At 35.7% G+C, this 26777-nt stretch overlaps 1 protein-coding gene across 3 annotated transcripts in view; it reads right to left on the bottom strand.

Annotated features, from left to right (window-relative positions):
• Window positions 1–26777, bottom strand: part of PIK3C2A (phosphatidylinositol-4-phosphate 3-kinase catalytic subunit type 2 alpha) — a 148805-nt gene that overhangs the window by 88711 nt on the left and 33317 nt on the right. For all 3 annotated transcript variants that reach the window (XM_021005325.2, XM_021005324.2, XM_021005327.2), the window contains one exon: window positions 9307–10467. In XM_021005325.2, the coding sequence (XP_020860984.1) occupies window positions 9307–10377 (1071 nt within the window). In that variant the 5' untranslated portion in view covers window positions 10378–10467. The remainder of the gene's footprint in view (window positions 1–9306; window positions 10468–26777) is intronic.

The raw sequence follows: 26777 nt of genomic DNA, 5'->3' as shown, positions 1-26777 counted from the left end.
TTATGCAACTTGAGACTCATGCAACTTGAGTTCCCACACAGCTTCTTAGGTGGGCACTTAACATTTAATTTGTTGAATGTATCATTCACATAATTTTCTAAAGGATACTTTTTTTATAAAAAACAAAGTCCACTGACAGGTAATACATAAGTTCTGTTTGCTATCCTCTTCTTGAAAAAGACCTTTTGATTTTTATTACTTTGTTGTTTTATAGCAGCTTCACCTAAGCAGACTATAATCCTGCCAATGTATTTATTACCCAATAATAAACTCTCTTCAAACTTAGCTAGCTTGGTCCTCAGACACCAAATAGCCTGTTGGTAGGTCTGTACAGCAAGACTATCCAACTTGGCCATACCAAGAAAGCTTATACTCTTCTGGCAGAGTTTTCAAAAATAAAAATCAGGACCATCTCCATATCAAAGGCATCAAAATAGGCCTTAAGTAGAAGAGACTATGAAATATTTTATAAGCACAAAGCAGTAACATACAAGAATCAAAAATGCCCAATCTATAAGTGGTAGTAGTATGAACAGTAAATACAGTACTTGTTGCTCTGGACTTGGTAAGACCCAAGTCTGAATTCTGCTTCAGATGTTTACTAGCTATGTGACCCTGGGCAAGTCATGAACCTCTCAATCAAATGGGATAATATTTGTAAATCACTTAACATAGTGCTTGGCACATAGTAGGTGCTTAATAAATATTTATTCCTTTTCCTTCCCTCGCTCTCATTTCGTTCATTTATGCAAAAAGGACAATAGCAACATTCTCCTCACAGAACTGTTGTGAGGACAAACAAAATAACTAATGTAAAACGCTTTGCAAACATTAAAACACTCCATAAATGTTGGCAATTTATTATTTTATTATTGTATGGTTGTATTATACCAGCTTTTCTTTAAACAACCTATTTTGAGAAGTTGGTAGGAGTAGGGAAATTAAGTAAGAGGAATAATGTAAGGAGTGTAAAAGTTTTTACCTGACCAATTAGTTACTCTATCTTTTTGTATAATTGTACTAGGTCTGTATCTTTGAAAATATCTTGAATCTTCTTCTTCATAGAATAGTTCTCCTTGGAAGCTGGCTTGGTAAAAACATTAGATTTTCATAATTCCCTCCAGGCACATTATGAGGCCAACCTGACCTGGCAGAAAGACACATGTCATTCATTCATCAAAGTAAAAATGGAACCTAGACAGATAACATCAAGTGGTCGGCCCATCTATCAACAGTAAATGTATACTGTTCATTTACTTGATCTTTTGCATTAGTAATGAATTGCGTGGTATCCTGCAAAGAGTACCGAGGTTCAAATCTCAGCTCAGTTAACTGAATAACTGAAGAGCCTAGACTAGAAATCTAGAAGGTCTCTTTCAGTTCTAAGTCTTACTCTTTTTCCCCCCCACTATGATCAAAAATTCAAGAAAAAAAAATCCTCCTCCTCCCTCCAAAAAGGATTTAACATATTCACAGAAATACTTTTGGTCAACTGGGACAAGTTAGAGAAATTCACATAACACATTCTAAAACATTTATGAAGATGTGTAGGGAAAGGAAACATTAACAAGAAGTCCAGACCGTGACATTTAAACAATCATAGAGAACATAATCTGGTTTTCAAGAAACAAGTCATAAATGTATCCGTTATTATTTAAAACTGAGAATCTCTAGTCACATAGTTCAGGAATACATAGAGAAAATTTAGTCAATATTAAAATACCATACTTAATTAGGAATTGAAAGTGTTCTGTTCCAATATAAGAGAGGCTATGAGTTACAATGGAATCCAAAGTTGAGATCCTAGCCTAGACAGACATTTTTCACCTGGGCATGGAACCTACGTTTCCTTATCTTTAAAATGGGGATAATAACCACTTATATTAACAGGACAGTAATCTGCAAACCTTAAAATGCTACAGAAATGGGATTTAAAATTAAGCAAATGTGGAATAGTGTAACAGTGCTCTACCTGATGTCAAAAAAGACCTAGATTCCAATTCTGACTTTCTTCTACTATATGAAATTGCAGAAAAATCATAGAAATGACTCTAAAATCTCATTTTATTTGTCTATAAAACAAGCGTAATAATACTTGTATTGCCACCTCATGGAATTGTTGAAACACTTTGTAAACTGCAATGTGCTACAAAAATAGGAACCATTTTCTTCCCTGGCAGAAGATAAGCTGCTTGAAGATTAGCACTAGTGTGAGATTTTTAAATCTTAGTTATCTCCAGTGCCCAGCAACAGTAAACACTTGGTTTACTGGATTTATTTCAAAATAATAATATTATATCCTCTGCCAACTGTTTAAATTTTGACAATTAACTTATGAAAATACTCAACATTTACAGAAATTTCTCAAAACTTTTTAAGAAAATAATTTGGGTCATTATGATAACCTCTCTGATTCTTAGCTCAATTACAACACAGAAATAAGTGATTGGCCAGAATAATCTGCTTTCATTAGTACTCTGTCCATTACTGGTTTATCCATCACTAGTTTGGGGCAGAACAGATTTCTGACTAAAGAATTTGGATGATTATTAAAAAAAAAAAGTTCTACAAGGAAACAGGAAGTGAGTTTGCTGAGCAAGAAGAAAAACACTCCTTTTAGTTGAGTTTTTAACACAAAGTACAAAAATCCCAGCCAGGAAATGAACAAGTCCCCCCTTTCTCCCCCGCCCCCCAATAGAACCAAGAAGCTGAAAAGGCTAAACAGCAAAATTTTATTTTCTGATAACTCATATAAATTAGTGGTTCCTTAAACTTTCTTCCTTTACATTTGTTTATTAGTCCCTTTGATATTCTTGACTTTCTGTTCTTCCAAATGAATTTTGTTATTATTTTTTCTGAATAAAATAATTTTTGACAATTTAATTAGGATGGCATTGAATATATAAATTGGTTTTGGTAAAATTGGTCTTTTTATTATTATATTGGCCCTGCCTACCTATGAAAAGTTAATATTTCTCCAATTATTTAAATCTGATGTCATTTGTATGAAAAGTTTTTCATCATAATTTTTTTCACATAGTTCATGGGTTTGTTTTGGCAGCTCTACTCCCAGGTACTTTATGCTGTCTAGAGATATTTTAAATGGAGTATCACCATCTCTTCTTGCAGATATCTGTTTGTAATATATAGGAATGGTGATGTGAATTTATTTTATATCCTACTACTTTGCTAAAACTATTAGTTGTTTCAACAAACTTTTTAGATGAGTCTTAGGGATTTTTCAAGTTTCCATATCATCTGCAAAAAGAGATGGTTTTATTTTCTCATTCCTTATTCTGATTCCTTCTATTTCTTTTTCTTTGCTTATTCCTATTGCTTAGGATTTGCAATGCAATATTGGATAACAACTGTGACAACAGTCATCCTTGCTTCACATTTGACCTTACTGGGAAGGTTCTAGGTTATCCCAATTACAAATAATGCTTGCTGATGGTTTTAGGTAAATGTTTTATCAGTTTAAGGAAAAATCCATTTATACCTATATTTTCAAGTGTTTTCAATAGAAATGAGTGTTGTACTCTATCAAAAACCTTTTCTGCATCTCTTGATATAATCATTTGATTTTTGTTATTTTTATTATTGATATAATCAATTCTATTAATAGTTTTCCTTATGTTAGATCATCCTTGAATTCCTGGCATAAATCCCTTGTTGTAAACTTTTACCTAGTATTTTATTTAGGATTTTTGCATCCACATTCATTCATGAAGAAGGTCTTTAATTTTCTTTCTCTGTTTCTTGGCTTAGGTATCAGTAATTATCAAAATTGCAAACCTTGTCTTTGACAAGTGTAAAGATTTTGGGATAAGAATTCATTATTTGGGAAAGCTGGAAAGCAGTATGGCAGAAATAACTTATACCATTTACCAAGATAAGGTCAAAATAGATACATGACCTAGATATAAAGAGAGATATTACAAAAAAAGTTGAAGAACATGGAACATATTACCTATCAGACTTATGGATAGTCAAACAATTTATGAAAAAACAAGAGACAAAGTATTATGGGGTATAAAATGGTTAATTTCAATTACATTAAATTAAAAGTTTTGTACAAATCTAGCTAAGATCAGAAGGAAAGCAGAAAACTGGAAAAAAAATTTATAGACAGCTCCTCAGATAAAGGTTTTGTACCTCAAATCTCAAAGAACTCTGTCACATCTCTAAGAATGAGAGTCATTTCCCCAACTGATAAATGGTCAAAGAACATGAACAAGCAGTTTTCCAATGACGAAATCAAAACAATTTATACTGTCATAAAGCCATATGAAAAAATGCTCTAAATCATTATTGATTAGAGAAATGCAAATTACAACCTTGGATATCATTTTACACCTATCAGATTGCCTAAAATAATAAAAGGGGAAAGTGACAGATGTTGGAGGGGATATAGAAAATTGGGGCCTTAATTCATTGTTGGTGGATCTGTGAGATGATCCAACCATTTGAGGAAGATACGGAATTATGCCCAAGAGTTATTACCCTTTGACCCAGCAATACCACTATTAGGTCTGTTTCCCAAGATTGGTTAGGGAAAAAGGAACATAACCTAAATGTTCTAAAATATTTATAGCAGTTCTCTTTGTGGTGGCAAAGAACTGAAAATTGTGGGGATGCTTGTCAACTGGGAAAAGGCTAAACAAATTGTGGTATATGTTCATGATGGAATATTACTCTGTTACAAAAAATGATGAGCTCATTGATTTTAGAAAAGCATGGAGAGACCTCCATGAAATAATGAAGACAGAAATGAACAGCACCAAGACAACACCGCATATAATAACACCATATTGTTTGAGGGACCAAGGCATTCTAACTATTATAAACACTCAAATTAACTGCAAAGATCCTATGAAGGAAGATGCTTCTTGCATTCAGAAAAAGAACGAGCGCGCGCGCGCGCGCGCACACACACACACACACACACACACACAGAGATTCATGTCTAATAGAAGCCATATCAAAATGGGAGGGGGGGGTGAGAAAGAAAAGTTACACAACTTTGTTGTATATATGAAAGGAATAACAAGTTATACATAATGGATCTGCAATTTCAGTTGCAATTCTCTGTTCTTCTATTCCACTTTGTTATGGAAATGATTGTTTTATTTCTTATGCTCAGAATAAAATAAATTAAAAACAAAACAAAACCAAAAGAAGTTCAAATGCCAAAGAGTCATAATCAAGATTATCTAAGACTTGGCAGCTGCCACTATTTAGAAGAGAAGATCATAGAAGCATTGTACCTGCATCCATTCTTTTACCTCACTGGGTGTTTGGACAGAAAACATGGCTTGGTACTCAGAACCAGGACTATGTGAAACTACTAGTAGTATACAAGGCACCCCAAGAATCTTAATTTAGTTTTAAGCTTTAGTAGCTTTAAGCTTTAAATGCTAAAAACTACCAAGACTTTGGAATATCCTGTACTAAGTTCATGACATTTTCATAAGCTATTCTCAGCAATACAACAATCTAAGGAAACTTTGAAGGACTTATGATGAAAAATGCTATCCATCCCCAGAGAAAGAACTAATGGTGTCTGAATACAGATTGAAGCACACTTTAACTTTATTATTTTTGAGGTTTTTTTGTCTTTTTCTTTCACAACATGACTAATATGGAAATGTTTTGCATGACTACACATGTATAACCTACGTAGAATTTCTTGCCTTCTCAATGATGGGGTGGAGATAGAGGAAGGGAGAGAATTTGGAACTCAAAAGTTTTAAAAACAAATGTTAAAAATTGTTTTTACATGCAACTGGGGAAAAATAAAATACTAAATAAAATTTTTAAAAAGAGAGCATGGAATAGTTTATCTGTCAGATTTATGGATAAGGAAAGAATTTAGAGCATTACAAAACATAAAATAATTTTGGTTATATGGGGCAGTTAGATGGTGCAGTAGATAGAGCACCAGCCCTGAAGTTAGGAGGACCTGAGGGCAAATCTGGCCTCAGACCAAACACTTGACACTTACTAGCTGTGTGACCCTGGGCAAGTCACTTAATCCCAATTGGCTTTAAAAAAAAAAAAGAAAAGAAAAAAAAAGTTTCCAAAAAAATAATTTTGATTATACAAAATTAAAGTTTTTACACAAACAAAACCAAATGCAACAAAAGTTATAAGGAAAATAAGAAACTGGGGGGGGGGAATTTTGCAACAAGTATCTCTGATAGAGGCCTCATTTCTCAAATATATACAGAACTGAGTCAAATTTATAAAAATACATGTCATTCTCCAACTGATAAATGGCCAAAATGTGAACAGGCAGTTTTCAGATAAAGAAATCAAAGCTATCTACAGTCACATGGAAAAATGCTCTAAATCACTACTTATCAGAGAAATGCAAATTAAAACAACTCTGAGATACCACCTCACTCCTACCAGAGTGGTTAATATGATAAAAAAGGAAAATGTTGGATGTTGGATGGGATATGGGAAAACTGGGATACTAATGCCCTGTTGCTGGAGTAGTGAATTGATCCTACCATTCTGGAGAGCAATTTGGAACTATGCCCAAAGGGCAATCAAACTGTGCATACCCTTTGACCCAGCAATACCACTGCTACGTCTATATCCCAAAGACATCCAAAAAAAGGTAAAAGGATCTATTTGTACAAAAATATTTATAGCAGCCCTTTTTTGGTGGCAAAGAATTGAAAATCAAACGGATGCCCATTAATCGGGGAACTGCTAAACAGTATATTACCATAATGGAATATTATTGTGCTGTAAGAAATGACAAGAAGATGATTTCAGAAAGACTTACATGAACTGATGCACAGTGAAGTGAACAGAACCAGGAGAACGTTGTATACAGTAACAGCAAAATTGTTCAATGAAGAACGTGAATGACTTAGCTAGTCTCAGCAATACAATGATCCAAGACAATCCCAAAGGACTAAGGATGAAGCATATTATCTGCCTCCAGAGAAAGAACTAATATTGTTTGAATATAGACTAAGGCATGCTATTTTTCACTTTCTTTCGGTCTTAGAACCTTAATATCTTCAAAGGATATCAAGGGAGTTAAATAAGGAAAATAGAAAACCTAGGTGTGGATTTGTTCTGTTCTGAGGATTTGAAGAGGGGAAAGGAGGAAGAACTCTTCTATTCCTCATAACTGGGGTATGTGACAAGAAAATACAAAGCTAACAGAAAGTGTGGGAGTAACATGTATTAAATGATCTTTGCACTTAATACATGTTAATTGATTGAATGAAACAGAAAAGGGAAGGTTAAAGACACTAAAACTCATGCACAATTTTGTGTAGAATTAAATCAAACTTAATAAAGTAAATGTGGTTGTGTTAGAGTCAAGACACATGATTGGCTATCTCAAGGAAGATGAAATAAGACCTGTCTCACTCTGAAATGATTGATCTTTCATCTCTGGGTGTCAGCACCCTCATCTAATCCAACCTCATCCTTTCATAGATAAGAAAACTGGCCCAGAAAGGCTAAATAACTTGTCCATGGTCCTACAAGTAGCCAGGATAGAAACTCATGTTTTCTAATTCCAAATCTTGTGCTCCTCCCATAATATTATTTCCTAATAACTTACCTGATTCTATTTTGGACTTTCCTTTACTTTTCCACAAGCTTATTAAAATTTGCCTCACAGATGGCAAATATCTACTTTCATTTTTTTCTGGGCAATTTAGCAATGGCTACACTTTTCTTTGCTGTTGAATAGAATGGCAAAAGAGGTAAGGCAGTTCAACTCTGCTGACTAATATATAAAATCCAAAGAGGCAGAGGAATGTAATAAATGTTTTAATAAGATATTAAAGCATGATGAGATTATTAACTACTAGATGTTACTAGTAGAGCATGCTACTAAGATCAGGCAAAGCTAATCATGCCACCTGCACACCTGGTCTAGTTAAGAACTATTATTGTTTTGTAATCTAATATTTTATTAGGAAGACAAGTAACAATCACTTTAACTAGTTACAAAAATCTGACAACAAAAAAGTTAAAATAGTGAAAACTATATCAATGAGAACTATACTTCTATATTAAAAGTTAAAAACAAATCTTTCACTCATCCTAGGGGGAAAAAAGTTACCAGCTAAGACAACATATACTATGGAATACACCAGCTATGTAACTAGGGACACCCCCAACACATAGTTTATGCTTTTTAATCTATGATATGGGTTAAGTATACTTTTTCACATGTTGCTAAATTTGGAAATTTGATTTATTACTAAGTTCTGATAAGAAAATACAATTAAACATTAGATAAAGTACCAAAACTCTTAAGTCAGAACACAAGATCATATATTTTGAGCTGGAAAGGATCTTAAGAGACCAACAGCCAAAACATTCATTTTAAAGATGAGAAAACTGAGGCTCAAAAGTGGGGTCACACAACTAGTGAGTGTCTAAAGCAAGAATCAACTCAGGTCTTCCTGACTTCCAAGTCCAGCCCACTATCTAATACATACTTGCGCAAGGATCTAAGATAACTCCAAAAGTTTCATGATGGAAAATGCTATCTACATCCAGAGAATGAACTATGGAATCTGAATGCAGATGGAAGCATACTATTTGGTCTCCTTTTCTTTTGTTGTTTTTGTTTTGATTCTTCCTTCTCGTGGCTCCTCCCAATGGTTCTAATTCTTCTTTACATCATGACTAATGTGAAAATATGCTTAATATGAATATATAAGTAGGGCCTATATCAGATTGCACACTATCGGGGGGGGGGAGAAGGAGAAAGAGAAAATTTTAAACTCAAAATGAATGTTGAAAACTAAAACTTAGTAAATTGTCTTTAAAAAAATAGCCACTAGGGCAGCTAGGTGGCACAGTGAATAGAGTACCAGCCCTGGAGTCAGGAGGACCTGAGTTCAAATGTGACCTCCAACACTTGACACTTACTAGCTGTGTGACCCTGGGCAAGTCACTTAACCCCACTGCCTAACCCATCCCCCCCCAAATTGGTTCCTTACTGACATCCCCACCTAATTGGTTATACTTAGTTTAGAAGGAATTTAAGAAATTAGAGATACTAATTTATGTATTAACTGCAGAAAACACCATTATTAATACTCAAGAGTAAATCAGCTTTTTAAAAAAAATTTTCCTACACAAAATCCTTAAAATCAAAAAAAGCTTTTCATCATCAGTAGAAAAACAAGGTGTAAAACACAAATTCTCAATCATTTGATAAAAGTACATAATTCTATTACTTTTAATCCATGGAATCCATTAAAAAATGAACTCATCTTTACAATACTCTATTTTAAAGTTACTTTGAAAGGACCATACCTGAGATACTTGGCCTTGGACTTTTGTAAGCTGAGTTGATCTAATATTTAAAGAATGACTTCTTGTTACTGTTGACCCCAAAAGGGATTTTCCATTCACTTTTTTTTCAGGATGACAACCTGCTGGTGGTCTCTTTTCAAGAAGCACAGCATCCCAAGGATCCTCTGCTGTTAAAACTGGAATATTTTTCTCTTCATGGTCCAACACTTCCACATTATCTACTTTAGGTTTACTTAAAGGATCTAAGTCTAGCCAGTCAAATTTACTAATATCATCAGACTTTGGGGATCCTTGTAGATTACTGACAGTAGTTTTTGTATTACTTATCTCCAAATCAGTCCTTGCTTTACCATTTTTTAAAAATTCTGAAGTGCTAGCTATTTTGTCAAACAGTTTTGCCATTTCAGGACTGACTGCTGGACGATAAATAGGTAAACTTCCTTGTGGATGAAAAGGTGTAGTAGGTGTCAGAGGGTATGAAATGTACTGGGATTGTCTTGGAAGACTTAAATAAATGGGTTCTGTAGATGGAAATGTAGACATGCTTGGATTGAAGCCATTCTGGAATGCACCAGGCTGTTTACAGTAAGCTGAGGGATAAATAGAAGGTAAAGTGCAAGTGGAAGGCCCAGGTAATCCAGGTGGCCATTGTCCTCTCTGAATAGTAGTAGGCTGCAGATAAAACCGTGCTGAAAAGGAAGGGCTCAAGACAGGAGTAACTGGCATTGCTGGTGCTTTACTAGACTCAAAGCTGTCATCCAGCAGTAGTTTCTCAAGTTCAGCATGCGTTAGCTTTTCAATATCAATGTCTACAGCACTTCTGGGAGAATCTGATTCAGGAAACACCATGAGATCAAAGTCCTTATGAATTTCTTGTGATTTCTGAGCAGTGTTACTTAACAATTCGAAGTCTCTCTGATTTTCAACTACTTGTTTGTCTTTTTGTAGCTTTGCTAGAGCCTCAGCTTCCATCTGTAATGCTTCTTCTCTGTCCACATCTTTAGCTTTTGCCGGCCCCAAAGGTGAGGAAGAACACTGCTTAAACCCATTGTTACTAGATATCTGAGCCATGCTGTACAAAGGATGTCCATTTAAAAGGGCAAATCTATCTTCTTCTAAACAAGTCTGTCTTGTAGGTCCTGAGGAATAAACCAGATGCACCTATACAGAGGGGGAAAAAACTTCAATTAGGTTCTCAAAATTCATTTAATAATTTTGCAATATATTTAAATATAAAAACGAAATATTTCACTTGTTGTAGATTATGCAACCTTACCCCAAGAGTGGGGAACCTGCAGCATCAAGGCCACATGTGGCCTTCTAGGTCCCCCACCCGTGCCTCACCCTATTCTAGGACCAAGAGAATAGTAACCCATTCATTATTCAGGGAATCTTCTTGACATTCATCGCCTTTCCCTACCCATCTGTCCCCTGTGTGTGTTGCCTTCCCCTAATTAGGAGCTCCTTAAGAACAGGAATTATCTCACTTTTTTATTTGTATTTCCAGTGCTCAGCACACTACCAAGAACATATTAAGTATCTGATCAATGTTTTCCACTCTTTCCTTTTTTCCTTCCCTCATTTGGGTTAGACACAATTAATTAAAAGCATTCATTAGGACTGATTAATCTGGAAGCTATAGCAAGATGGATGGAGCACAGTAAGACTAAAGACAGGGAAATCTGTTAGGCAACAATTCAGGTGAGAAACAAAGCCTGAATTAAGGTAGTATCAGTGAGAAAATAAAGGAGAGAACAGATGCAAGAGATACCAGGTAGACAGAAATGAAACAATGTGACAAAAAAGGAAAAATCTCGACAAAGAAGGGGACCAGGGGAAACAGATGATCTTACTATCATCAGTTTTACTTGAATATGTGTCTGGTGGTATGTGAAAATTAAAAAGCCAAGGCAAGAGCAGAGAGGTCCAAAGCATCCAAAGCAAGCAACTGCTTTTTCTGGTACTAGTTTGAAGAGAATAGGGAAAAGGCCAGAAAAGCAGGGTGATAATGACAACCTATTAAAATAGGAAGCAAGCTAAGCCTAGCTCTGGGTTATCACAGATAGAGATAATATGCAGGGTCAATTCTAACAGATGGAGGAATATTCCTCATACCAGAGAACAGCAGAGACCCCCAGCAGGAAAGAGAAGTGGCTAAAATGAGTACAGATAAGTCTCACTTTTAGACTTTAGGTAAAGAATTCTGAAAGAAATAAGTTTAACAAAAACAAAACCCACCTATGTTAACTTTACTGTACAGTACTGTGCTCCATGGCTTTCCACCTCCCACCTCAACCCCCCCCCCAAAAAAAAAAACCCAAGTGGAAACAGAAGGGAGGTACAGAGATAACTTGCTTGGCTTGGGCCCACCATCAGTAAAAGAGAAGACCTTTGGCCTGTTCTGCTCATCGGCAGGCACACTGGTCCCTATAAATGTCTTCCTCACACTTGGGTACTACACACTAGTCCCAAGCTTGTCTGTGTCCAAGTGTGCCTCACCTCCCTTCTTCCTCTTTATTCTAACCAAGCCACCAGGTGGCTGGCTCCAGCCCAGCATATTCATCCTCCTGCTTTCTCTCTCTTCCTAGTCTCTCCAGCCCCCATCTATCTGCACTTGAACCATATGCAGAGCCCCCTCCTTCCAAAGGGTGTAGCCTCTTCCTGTCTTCCTCCTTCCCTTCCCCATGGGCAAATTCACATTAAGTTTACTAGGTCTGCAGAATTGTCCATCAGAACTGTCTGTATAGGGATTCCCTGGTATTCAGCGACCACCTTCTCTATAGGCTCTTCCCTAGCTGTCTCTTCCTATCTTACTTTTTAAAAATTATTATTATTTACTATTTAATTTTTCCCCAGTTACGTGTGAAAACAATTTTTAACATTTGTTTTTAAAACTCTGAGCTCCAAATTCTCCTTCTTCCTGCCCCACTCCCCTCATTGAGAAGATGAGATTCTATTTAGATTATACATGTGTAGTCATGCAAAACATTTCCATTTAGTCATGCTGTGAAAGAAAAGACAAAAAAAAACCCCTCAAGAATAACAAAGTAAAAAAAGTATGCTTTAATCTGTATTCAGACACCATCAATTCTTTTTCTGGGGATGGATAGCATTTTTCATCACAAGTCCTTCAGCGTTGTCTTGGATTGCTGTGTTGCTGAGAATAGCTAAGTCTTTCACAGATGATATCTTATACAATATTGCTATTACTTTGTACACAGTACATTTCTCTTTACATCAGCCCATGCAAGTCTTTCCAGGTTTGTCTGAGAGCATCTGGCTCATTATTTCTTATAGTACAATAGTATTCCACTATAATAAAATACTTCAACTTATTCAACCATTCCCCAATTGATGGGCATTCCTTCAATTTCTAAATCTTTAGCACCAGAAAAGAGCTGCTATAAATACTTTAGTATATATAAGTCCTTTTCCTTTTTCCTTTTTATTTCTTTTGGATTACAGACCTAGTAATTGTATTGCTAGGTTAAGGTATATGCATAGCTTTATAGCCCTCTGGGCATAGTTCCAAACTGCTCTATAGAATGGTTGAATTGTTCACAACTCCACCAATAGTGTATTAATGTCTCATCTTTCCCACATCTCCTCCAACATTTGTCATTTACCTTTCCTGTCCTATTAGCCAATCTAATAGTTATGAGTTAGTACCTCAGAACTGTTTTAATTTGCATTTCTCTAATCAATTGTGAGTTAGAGTATTTTCATATGGCAATATATAGCTTTATTTCATCTGAAAATTGATCATATCTTTTGATCATTTATCAATTGGGGAATGGCTCTTAATTTTTACAAATCTGACTCAGTTCTCTATGTGTCTGAGAAATGAGGCCGTTATAAAAGAAACTTGCTTCAAAATTTATTTTCACAATTACTACTGCTAAATGTATTACCCTCCATCCTATTCCTCCCATTTACTCTATTCTCTCTCCTTTCACTATGACCCTCCTTAAAAGTGTTTTGCTTCTGATTACCCCCTCCCCCCATCTGTTGTCCCTTCTATCACCACCCCTTTCCCTTATCCCTTTCCCCTCCTACTCTTCCTATCTTTCTTGGACTCCTGATGAGACTCCAACAGCAGGGCTGCCTGGGATCTGAGGAGTCTGACACACCCTCCCTGCTTACTTTGCATATATTTGCATTTACTTATATGTACACAGATATTGTTGACTCCATAGGAAAATGCAAGGTTCTGGAGTGCAAGGCCTATTTCAGTTTCTGTCTTTATATTCCCAGCAACTACTAGTACAGTGCTTGGCACATAGCAGGCTCTTAATAAATGTCTGTTGATTAACTGATCGATTTGATTCAAGATTCGGCAGAGGAATCTGAAACTGCAAGTACTCAATCTGAATCAACCGCACAAAACACTTAACTTACAGAACTGACAAAACAGGAAACAAACTGATCTGAAAGTGCCTATAATTTCAACCTTAATTGTTTGAGGAGATAACGGACTTAAAGACAAAATAACATATTGTGGGTATTATAAATACCTTCACAAAAAAGAGATGTGAGGAGCAAAGTTTATGGAACAAGAATTCTCCTTTCACATCCACAATAGAAGAAATCCCATCAGAGGTTCTTAACCTAGGGTCCATGAATTTGCTTTTGTTTTTATATTTTGATAATTATTTCAATGTAATTGGCTTCACTTGCAATCCTACATATTTAATGTTATGCATTTGAAGACAGTATTCTGAGAAGACTTCCCCAAACTGCCAAACGGGCACAAAAAAGTTATCTACACAGTGGAAAGTATAGTGATAAAATTACAAATTCAGAAAAAGGCTACAAAGAGAAATGGCATCACCTGTTACTACTGCTAAGGAATAGTTATCAACGGCCATTCCTAAGCAAACATCTGAACTATCAGGGAATGTTTTCCAGTCAAATGTACCCAATTCCACATTGGAAATCAACACAAAAACAAGGCTCATAAGTGTCAAGTGTTTGGTCTGAGGCCATATTTGAACTCAGGTCCTCCTGACTCCAGGGCCAGTGCTCTATCTACTGTGCCACCTAGCTGCCCTTCAAGAAGGATTTTAAAAGTCAAATGAGAGAGGTAGAAGAAAAATTGGGTAAAGAAGTGAGAGGTATGCAAGAGAGTCAATAGCTTAGAAAAGGAAAAAATTAATTGTAGGAAACAAGTCCTTAAAAAATACAATTGGCCAACTGGCAAAAAAAAAGCACACTGAGGAAAACAAGTCCCTAAAAAATACAATTTGCCAAATGGGGAAGGAGGTACAAAATTTAATAGAACAATTTGTTAAAAAATTAGAACTGGGCAAACATAAGCTAATGACTCTATGAGAACAAGAATTAAACAAAAAACAAAAGAATGACAACAATAGATGAAAGCGTAAAATACCTCACTGGTAAGACAACTGACCTGGAAAATCAATACAGGAGACACAATTTAAAAATTATTGGTCTATCTGAAAATCATGATGAAAAAAAGAGCCTGGACAGTCTCTTTCAGGAAATCATAAAGGAAAACTGCCCCAAGGCCCTAGAACCAGAGGGTAAAATAGCCACAGAAAGAACCCACTGATCCCCTCCTGAAAGAGTTCCCAAACTGAAAATGCCAAGGAATATAGCGGCCAAATTCCAAAATTACCAGGTCAAAGAGAAAATACTGCAAGCAGTAAATATTCATCCATTTCACTAAGACTGTCAAATTTACTGGCATACAGTTGGGCAAAACAGTTCCTAATTGTTGTTTTAATTTCCTTTTCTTTGGTGGTAGATTCACTCCTTTCCTTTTTGACACAGGTTAATTTGGTTTTCTTTTTTTTTTTTTAATTAATTGGCAATAAGAAGAAAAAGAAATTGAAGGTATTAGACTAGGCAAAAAACCAACAAAGCTACAACTCTTTGCAGATGATATGATGATATACTTAGAGAATCCTAGAGAATCAAGTAAAAAACTACTTGAAATAATTAACAACTTTAGCAAAGTTTCAGGCTATAAAATAAATCTACATAAATCACCAGCATTTCTATATATTATCAACAAAGACCAACAGCAAGAGATAGAGAAATTCCACTTAAAGTTACTATAGACACTATAAAATATTTAGGAGTCTACTTACCAAAACAAACCCAGGAACTATATGAACACAATTACAAAACACTTTTCACACAAATAAAGTCAGGGTCTAAATAACTGGAAAAACATCAGTTGCTCATGGGTAGGCTGAGCTAATATAATAAAAATGACAATTCTACCTATGTTAATTTACTTATTCAGTGCTATACCAATCAAATTACCAACATATTATTTTAGAGCTAGAAAAATAATAACAGGATTCATATGAAAAAACAAAAGGTCCAGAATATCAAGGGAACTAATAAAAAGAAATGCAGGGAAAGGTGGCCTAGCCATTCCAGATCTTAAAATTGTATTATAAAGCAGCAATCATCAAAACTGCTTACTACTGGCTAAGATATAGAGCAGTGGATCAGTGGAATAGGACAGGTATACAAGACACAGTAGTCAATGACTAAAGTAACCTACTATTTCATAAATAAACCCAAAGAATCCAGCTTCTGGGATAAGAACTCACTATTTGACAAAAACTGCTGGGAAAACTGGAAAAGAGTATGGCAGAAACTAGGCATAGACCAAAATCTCACACCATATACCAAAATAAAGTCAAAATGGGTTCATGATTTCAATATAAAGGCTGATACTATAAGCAAACTGGGAGATCAAAGAATAGTTTACCTGTCAGATTTTATGTAGAACAGAAGAATTCACAACCAAACAGGAGACAGAGATTATGAAATGCAAAATGGATAATTTTGATTACATTAAATTGAAAAGTTTTTGCACAAACAAAGCCAATGCAACCAAGATTAGGAGGGAAGTAGAAAACTGGGAAAGAATTTTTACAACCAGTGTCTCTGATAAGAGCCTCATTTCTAAAATATATAGAGAATTAAGTGAAATTTATAATACAAGTCACTGCCCAACTGATAAATGGCCAAAGGATATGAACAGACATTTCTCAAATGAAGAAATTAAAGCCATAGGAAAAAATGCTCTAAATCACTATTGATTAGAGAAATGCAAATCAAAACAACTCTGAGGTACCACATCACACCTATCACATTGGCCAACATGAAAAAACAAGAAAATGATAAACGCTGGAGAGGATGTGGGAAAATTGGAACACTAATGCATTGCTGATGGAACTGTGAAATGACCCAACCATTTTGGAGAGCAATTTGGAACTATTCCCAAAGGGATATAAAAATGGGGAAAGGACCCACATGTACAAAAATATTCATAGAAGCTGTTTTTGTGGTGGCAAAGAATTGGAAATTGAGGGGATGCCCATCAACTGGGGAATGGCTGAACAAATTGTGGTATATGAATGTAATGGAATATTATTGTGCTATAAGAAATTATGAGCAGGCAGACTTCAGAAAAACCTGGAAAGACTTGTATAGACTGATGCCAAGTGAAGTGAGAGAACCAAGAGAACACTGTACATAGTAATAACAGCCACATTGTGCAATGACTAACTTTAACAGACTTAGCCCTTCTTAGCAATGCAAGGATCTAAGACATCTCTATAGGTCTCATGATGGAAAATGCTATCCACATCCAAAGAAAGAACTATGGAGCTTGAATGCAGATTGAAGCATATTATTTGCTATTTTTTTCTTCTATTTTGTTTTGTTTCCTCTTTCTAGTGGTTCCTTTTATTGATTCTAATTCTTCCTTACAACATGACTAATGTGAAAATATGTTTAATAGTAATGTCTTGGGGAGGAAAGAGGAGGAGGGGAAGAAAAATTTAAAACTCAAAAGCTTATGGAAGTGATTGTTGATAAATCAAACTAAATTAATTTTTTAAAAAAAGAAAAAACAAAAGCACAAAGCCCAGGACAGAATTTTGGGGTAATCCCACTGTCAGTAGGCATGATGTGGATGACGATCCAGGAAAGGAAATAAGAGTAAAAGTGGTCAAATGGGAAGGAAGTGAACCAAGAAAAAACAAATTCCCTGGAAAAAAGCAATGGAGTTGGGGCAGCTAGGTGATGCAGTGGATAGAGCACCAGCCCTGCAGTCAGGAGGACCTGAGTTCCAATCTGGTCGTAGACCCAACACTTGACACTTATTACCTGTGTGACCCTGGGCAATCACTTAACCCCAAATGTTTTGCCAAAAAAAAAAAAGCAGCAGCAGCAATGGACTACAAGTACAGGTACGTAATGAAACTTAAATATACAAACACAACCAACATACAAATCTGCTTATGAACAGAGGATCTTTTTTTTTTTTTTTGCAGAGAGTGAGGTGGTCATGATCCAGATGAAAAAATAAAGGAAGATGAAATAAAGCATCAATGTAAAACCTTCATAACTGATGTTTGTCAAATTAACGATCATTTTTAAAATAAATCTTTTTCTTTTTCATTTACTAATTCACCCAGCTCCCATTTCCAAAGGAAAAAAAATCTAAGATTATACTTATTGGCTATATTTAATTTTTTTAAATTCATACTCTTTAAGTACCAATTATGTAACAAGCAGCATGATTAAGTGGAAACAGCACTGTACTTAAAATGAAAAGAAATTTCTACTAGTTCTGAAAAAGCTCCCAAAATAGACAGGAGGGAACAGAATCAAGGATACAATTAGAAGAGTAGCCTTGGAAAGAGGGAAATCTCACCTCAATTTCTAAAATTAGAACAAAAGAAAGTATGGGTGAAGATGTGGAAAGGTTTTCAAGTGTGGGATTTTCAAGGTCAACAGTGAGGGAAGATGACATGACAGATGGTCTCAATTTTCTCAGTAAAGTAGGAGACTAAGAAATAATCTGGAATTAGCTACTTTGGAGACAGTAATAGATAGAATCAATCAGGTAAGAACAAAACATCTACCACACAGTAAGGAGGTCCTAGATGAGACTGAATAACATGAATTTATAGTGGCTCCAAGTTGGCAAATTTGTATGACTTTTTCCAATAATGTTCAGTAGCTCTTGAATAGAAGCAGAGTAGGTGAATGAGGAGAGTGTTCCAGAGTAAAGAATTAGCAGAATACAAACAAAGGCCAAGGGAGTAAAGGATTCTAGGGTGACAGACAGTACCCTGTAGCCTTAGTCAATTACAAGATGAAAAATTGTAAGGAAAAACAAGTGAGGACAAAACATGGTCAAAGCACGGTAGTGGTGCAGGGAGAATGTGGTAAAGAAGGCTACTATCCAGGTAGTACATAGCAGTTAGGTGCTGAAACCAATTTATAACTATAGTAATTTTAAGCTGGGTTTTAAAGCAGTATATAGGAAGGGAATGAATAAGCATTTATTAAGTGCCTATTATGAGCCTGGGGCTATACTAAACCCTTTTGCAAATATCACTCCATTTGATCCTCCCAACAATCCTATGAGATAAATGCTATCTATTATCCTCATTTTATAATTAAGGAAAGTGAAGCAGACAAAAGTTAAGTGACTTTCCCCAGGATCACACAGCCAACAAATGTCTGAAGGTGTATCTGAACTCAGGTCCAAGCCCAATGTTATATCCCCTGTGCCATCTAGCTGCCTCAATGTGTAGAGACAGTAAAAAAACGGACCCAAAATCCAGCAACAATCACATTGTACTTCCTAATAAAACAGTACTAAATACCCTAAATATTATCAAGATTATTAAGACTAGGTGATGTATCAATGAGTCAGAATGGTGTAATAGGTAGGGTGCTACCCAGAATCAGGAAAATTTAAATCCAAATCCTGCCTCTGACACTTACTGGGATTATAGTCAAGTCCTTTAATGAGAAGGTCCCATAGTCCTGGAATCATGGTCAAGTCCCTTAATTTCCCTGAATCTGTTTCCTCATTTATAAAATGAGAAAAGTTACAATACGTTCTACAATACATACCTCACAGGCTTGTTCATGCGACTCTGCAAAGTGCTTTGCAAAGTTTAAGTCACAATACAAACGCCAGCTTTTTTTTAAAAATGGCATTGGATGAAAACATCTGATGCTTCAAAGAGTAAAAGAATTAACAGTAAAATCCCCTTCCTTTAATATTATGTCAGTTACAGGATACTTTTGATTACCAAATTCAAATATTATAAAGTTACTGTGAAAAAGAAACATCAGAATTCTTATGAGCTTGTTCCACTACAAGGAAATGAATTGTCTTTCTCCAAGTAGCTCAACTGAATCTTAACTAATTCACAGGAAAAGTAATAAAACTAGGATTTAAAATCTATTATGCTATGAATGTATGAATGTACCATACTTCTTCTCAACCCTAATTTAGTTGTTCCTTCAGTGAACCAAATGATGCATGAAGAAATATTCCTAGCTATTAGAAGGCAAACAATGAAATTATCAGCTATTCAATTTTAATATTAACTCTTTTTCTGGTACAATTTCTAACGAGATTTTAGACACATAACGCCCACCTGGTAACAGGACTTAAGGACTGCTTTTATAGTAGATTCACAAATCCATAATAAGGTCTAATGTCGAGCTTCAATTGTTTTTGGTCTGTGCTTTAAATATTTATCAGAAGTACTTTCCTGCATGTTCATTCAAAATAAGTAGCAGATAGAAAATGCTATTCATAAAGAAGAAAGAACTATGGAGTTTGAATGCAAATCCTTAGATCTATTTGCTATTTTTTTCCTTCTGTCGTGTTTTGTTTCCTCTTTCTGGTGGTTCCTCCTATTAGTTCTAATTCTTACTTACAACGTCACTAATGTGAAAATGCTTAATAGGAATGTATATGTATATCAGATTGTATGTCATCTTGGGCAGGGTGGTGGGGAGCAACTGGGAGAATAATTTTAAACTCAAAAGCATATGGAAGTGGCTGTTGATAAATCAAAATAAATTAATTTTTTAAAAAATGAGTATCAGAACCCTCAACCTAAGACAAAGTGAATGTAACTTGTTTTTGAATAAGGATTGTATATCACCTGCCAACATTTTCCCCATGTTAAAGTAATGCAGTGAAGAGAACTCAAAAGTGTAGTCACTTAAAAATCCTTCAAAAGGGGCTAATTAACAATATCTAGTTTAACTTTTAGAGTAACCAAAAAGAAGAATTAATTAAAAGCACACAAACCCCCGTCGTTTTAAAGTCAAAGCTGGGAGAGAAAGATTGTGAAACAGATGCCAAACTACAGACATGTTTTCTTGTCTTAGAATACAAGAACTATGGCATCTGAATGCAGATTGAAAAGCATGATCATTCTGCAAGTGCCTAAATACCAGACTGTCTATACTTGCTCTTGTCTTGGCTCTCAGGTGATTCTATTAAAAAAAATGTAAAAAAAATCCCAACTGATTATTTCTTCTTTAAATGCCAATGCATGACAGAAAGGGATTAAACTTAAAAGCTAAGACAAAGGCAGTCAAATCTTCCTCATTGTTCATGTCACTGATACCAAGATGGAAAAAAATGAACTACTATCTCCAAAGTTACCTCTGATCTCTTACCTGTCAAGTTTCATGGCCTTTCTCAATTCTCATTCTTCTTGATTTGTCTATGGGATTTGATAGTTAACTGCCTCTTCTGCTGACCATAGTCTCTCCTCCCTGGCTTTCATGAGACTATTCTCTTGATGAGGCTACCCTCTAGGTGCTTTTCCTACCTGCCTGACAGCTCCTTATCAATCTTTCCCAACCTCCTTAATTCTAGTACTTTCCTTCAGTGGATTAGCACCACTTTATCCTGTATATATCTTGTTTGTACGTAGTTGTTTGCACATTGTCTCCCCCATTTGGCTGTAAGTTCTTTGAGACCAGAGATTGTTGTTTTCCTTTCTTTGTTCCCCAGCCATAGCACCATGCCTGGTACATAGAATGTATTTTAATAAATGTCCATTGACTAAGTGTATATCAGCCCCCTAAATGTGACATACCTGAAGGCTCTGTCTTAGACCCTCTTGTCTTCTACTGCATAGTCTCTTCCTTTGTGACCTCATCAGCTCTCAAGGGTTTAAATATCATCTGTATGTAGACGGCTAACATCTCCACACACAATTAATCTCTCTCCTCAGGCATAAGACATTTTGAATCAGAGGTCCTGTAGACATCTTAAACTTAGATCTCAAACTGAACTCATTACCTATTCCTCTCCATGCCCTTTTGTGTCAGGGGCCCCACATCCTTCTGCATGTAGAAAATGAAATTATATCTCCCTCCTCTCTAAGCCTTTTCTGTTCAGAGCACCACCAGAGTCTTCCAGTCATGCAGGTTCATGACCCCTATGCCCTTCAGCACTTTGCTCTCAATCATCCCATCTGTGCAACCAGTTGCCAAATCTTGTTATTTCTGCCTTAATAATATTTCTTGCAGTTGTCACCCCATCCTACACAAAGAGAACCCTAGTTGAGGCCCTTATCTTTTATAACCTGGTCTACTGTGACAGCTTCCTAATTAATTTCTCTACCTCAAGTTTCATCCTGTTCCAATCTATTTTCCTCATTGCTGCCAAAGTGATTGTTCTAAAGCTCAAAGGTCCAACCATGTCACTCCTCTACTCAATAAACTCCCTACTACTGGGAGTGTATTGGCTCCCTATCATTTTTAGGATCAAATATAAACTCCTTAGCTAGGCATTTAAAGTCTTTCACAACCTGGTTCCTCTCTACCTTACAAGCTTTAATGCATATTATTCACTTTCACACAGCCTACAGTAGAGCCAAACTGGCCTTCTTACCATTTCTTATACATGGGACTCTGACTCCTGCCTCCATGCCTTTGCTCTAGTTTTTCCACATGCCTGGAATGCACTCCCTCCCTTTTCTCTTAGAATCCTTAGTTTCCTGCAAAGCGCAACTCAAGTGCTACCTTCTACATGAAAGTTCTTGATCCCCCATAGCTGTTGGTGCCTTCCCCACAGATGACCTTATTTCTATTTTGAATGTTTTATATATAGCTATACATGTATATTTTGCCTTATCCATCTATAGACTGTAAGCTCTCTGAGGGCAAGGAATGTTGGGAATGCTTCACTTTTGTCTTTGTATCTGCACTGCCTGATATGATGCCTGGGATAGAGCTGGAGCTTAATAAGACCTTAATAGATTGATATTGGAAAATGTAATCCTTATTCCACCATAACATGCCTTAAATGGTATCTAATAAGCAAAAGAAAGCCTGGCAATTATGATGATTTGTCATCATGAAATACTTTATAATTGTTAGTTATGATGCATGAATTGCAAACCTGCAGATGAATGAAATGGCCATCATTAATATTGTGGTAAATAGTAGGTTACTCTCAGTAGAATACAAGAAGGGAAAAATTTGTTTAAGAGTATGAATATATCCTATCAATCAACTGATTTATAACTTCTTAAATAAATATCATATGAATAAATACCATAATATGAAATCCAAGTAACATAACTGCCATCATACAACTTTTAGTCCTTGGGAAACTTTATTTTTACAACCTACACTTTTTAACTTAATTTTATTTTTTTTTTCAATTATAAAAATCTATTTTATCTCCTTCCCCTTTGAAAAAAGTCAAGTCAAAAAGCATTTATTAAGTACCTACTACACATCAAGTACTCTGCTAAGCACTGGAAAATAAAAAAATAAAATAAAATAAATTAAGTCCTTAAAACAAAATATGTATAGTCAAGCAACAAATTCCAATATTTGCTATATCATATATGTGTAAATATAAATGTGTTTGCATATATACACACACATACAGAGATAAGTATATCATATGTGCAAACATACATACACACACACACACACACACACACACACACACACACAATTATCAATACACTCTAAGTTCATTGCCTCTCCATTAGAACGTGGGTAGCATGTTTCATTAGGCCAGTCAGGTGACATAGCAGAAGAAGCACCAGGCCTGGAGTCAGGAAGACCTGAGTTCAAATTTGGAATCAGACATTTATAACTGTGTGACTCTGGGCAAGTCACTTAAACCTCTTTGCCTCAGTTCCCTCATCTGCAAAATGAGCCAGAGAAGGAAGTGGCAAACCACTGCAGTATCTTTGTCAAGAAAACCCCAAATAGGGTCACGAAGAGTCTGATCTGATTGAAACTACTGAACAACAACAAAAGCACACTTCATTATCAGTCCTCTGAAATCACGATTGGTCACTGCATTGATCAGTAGGTCTTTCAAAGTTCTTTGCACTACAGTGCTGTTATTTCATAAATCTCTCTCTTAGTTCTACTCATTTCACTTTGCATCATTTCAAACAAGTCTTCCCAGGCTTCTCTGAAACTATGCCTTTCACCGTTTCTTTCTCCAATCATTCTCTGATTTATGGATATCCCCTTAGTTTCTAGTCCCTTGTCATTACAAAAAGAACTGCTACAAATAGTTTTGGGCATATAGCAACTTTTCCTCTTTGGGGTATAGGACTAGTAGCAGAATCACTAAGTCAAAGACGTCGAAAAAGTTTCTTTTAATTTCTTAGAAATACTAAAAAATATTTCTCTTCTCTAAAAAGCCTTTCCAAAATCCTTGGAAAAGACTTCTGGAAAGGTGGCCCATTAGGTAAAGACAAAAAAGACTTTTCTTAGAACAATACATTGAGAGTGATAACCTAAATGGAAAAGAGGAAATTCCTTTGTTTACTCCAGGAAGATGTTTAGAATGTTAACCTGAACTGTAATTTTCACATACTGTGATCTCTTCCTTGTTCAAGATGGCAGTCATGTTGAAAGCTTTGGGAAACTATGTCAATTTGGACATCTCTTCCCCCAAGCTAGAAATGCTTAAATATGGATAAATGATAAATTAAATAAAATTGTTTCTGATAAGTAAAAACAGAATATACAATATTAATATCAATATTTTCCTTCCCAAAATATAATTTAATTTTGGGGTTATAGCTTCAAATTTCTTTCCAGAACGGCTGGAACAATTCACAACACTGCCAACAGTGCTTTTTCTAAAAAATTTTTTATTTTTAGGCAATTGGGGTTAAGTGACTTGCCCAGGGTCACACAGCTAGTAAGTGTCAAGTGTTTGGTCTGAGGCCAGATTTGAACTCAGGTCCTCCTGACTGCAGGGCTGGTGCTCTATCCACTGCATCACCTAGCTGCCCCTCAACAGTGCTTTAAAGGGCCTATTTTCCAACAACCTCTCCAATATTTGTCATTTTCCTTTTTTGTTAATTTGCCAATCTGACAGGTGTGAGGTAGAATCGCATAATTGCTTTCCTATGCTTGCTTTTTTCACATAGCTATTGATAGCTTAGATTTCTTCCTTTGAAAATTGCCTGTTCCAATAGATAAGTGGTCAAAGGATATGAACAAAGAACCCTCCAGAAAAGAATTGCAAAGTATTCACAAACATATGAAAGAATGCTCCAAAAATCACTAACAAGAGAAAAGGAAAGCAAAACAACCTGAAGTTTCACCTCACATTTGGCAAAGAAGACAAAAAATGGCAATGATCAATACTGGCCAGGTTCAAATGATTGTTGTTGCTGTTGAGTTGTGTCTGATTCTTCATGATTCCATTTGAGATTTTCTTGGCAAAAATACTGGAGTGGTTTGCCATTTTCTTCTCCAGTTCATTTTACAGTTGAACAACTGAGGCAAATAGAGTTAAGTGACTTGCCCAAGGCAGCATAGCTAGTGAGTGTCTGAGGACAGATTTGAACTCAGGAAGATGAGTCTTCCTGACTTCAGACCTGGCTCTCTATCCACTGTGCCACCTACCTGCCCTGTGGAATGATAGGCAATCTAATAAATTGTTAGTGCAGCTGTGAAATGGTACTATCATTTTGGAAAGCAATTTGGAGTTATGCAAATCAAGTAATTAAAACATCTATGCCCTTTGAAACAGAGACTCCTCTACTAGGCATATACTCCAAGGAAGCCATCAATGAGAAGATAGCCCACATACACACCAAAATACTAATAACAGCACTTTTTGTGATAGCAAACAACTGGAAACAAGTAGATGCCCATTGATTGGGGAATAGCTAAACAAACTGTGATACATGAATGTAATGGAATATTATTGTACTCTAAGAAATAATGCATGTGATGAACAGAGAAGCGAAGCACAGAAAGATTTATATGAACCAATGCAGAGTGAAATAAGCAAGGCCAAGAAAACAGTAAACAGAATAATATGACATTGATGTAAACAGAAAAACCATACACACACACACACAAAATCAAAATGCGAAGATCAAACATGATTAGAATGCAGAGGTATGAGAGGATGCCCTTAAACCCACACCTTTGTTGAGGTAAGAGTTCCACAGGTGTTGCACATTGTAAATATATTGTGACTTTTTCAATGCATCAATCGTTCTGATTTTTTTCCTCTTTAATATTATTTGTTATATATTAGATAGTTCTCTAAGATGGGAGAAATAGAAGGATACTGGGGATAACTATGATAATGTAAAAAACAGAAGACATCAATAAAAACTCATTTAAAAAAGAAAATTGCTTATTCACATTTTGGGGACATTTATCAATTAGGGAATGGCTCTTATTTTAAAATTTTGAATCAGATTCTTAACTAGTCTTTAATTTTGGGGTATCCCAAAAGTCTTAGCGCAGCTTTAAGCTACTAAACGTTATTAAGCTATTAAAAGTTAAACCTACACTTAAACTTTTGAGACACTCTATTTTTTCTGGAAATGAGAGAACCTTTATGAAAGACACTTGCTTCTAAGATTTTTCCCCCCCTAGTTACTTGTTTTCCTTCTAGTTTTGGCTAAATTGCTTTTGTTTGTTCAAAAACTTTTAAAATTATACATAATCAAAATTATCCCATTTAACTTTTGTGATCCTTTCTATTCCTTGTTTGGTCAGGAACTGTTCCACTATCCATAGATCTTAAAGGTAATTTCGTCCTTGTTCCCCCTGTGTGCAAGTCACACTATATGTCTAAGTCACGTATTCATTTGGACATTACCTTGGCATATGGCAGGAGACATTGGTCTATACGTACTTTCTTCAAGATTGCTTTGCTGGTGGAGTTGTGAATTGATCCAACCATTTTGGAGAGCAATTTGGAACTATGACCAAAAGGCTATAAAAAAATTTGACCCAGCAATAGCTTCTAGGGCTGTATCCCAAAGAGATCATAAAAATGGGAAAAGGACTCACATGTACAAAAATATTCATAGCAGCTCTTTCTGTGGTGACAAAGAATTGGAAATTGAGGGGATGCCCATCAATTGGGGAATGGTTGTGGTATATGATGTAATGGAATACTATTTCGCTGTAAGAAATGATGAGTTCCTGCCTTGGAGTCAGGAGGACCTGAGTTCAAATATGACCTCAGACACTTGACATTTACTAGCTGTGTGACCCTGGGCAAGTCATTTAACCCTGACTGCCTCACTAAAAAGAAATGATGAGCAAGCAGACTTCAGAAAAACCTGGAAAGACTTGTATGGGGGCAGCTAGGTGGCACAGTGGATAGAGACCAGCCCTGGAGTCAGGAGGAC

This window comes from Phascolarctos cinereus, unplaced genomic scaffold (genome assembly GCF_003287225.1).
Source record: "Phascolarctos cinereus isolate Bilbo 61053 unplaced genomic scaffold, phaCin_HiC Scaffold_9;HRSCAF=440, whole genome shotgun sequence".
Taxonomy (NCBI): domain Eukaryota; kingdom Metazoa; phylum Chordata; class Mammalia; order Diprotodontia; family Phascolarctidae; genus Phascolarctos; species Phascolarctos cinereus.
This window is presented reverse-complemented; position numbering and strand designations above follow the sequence as displayed.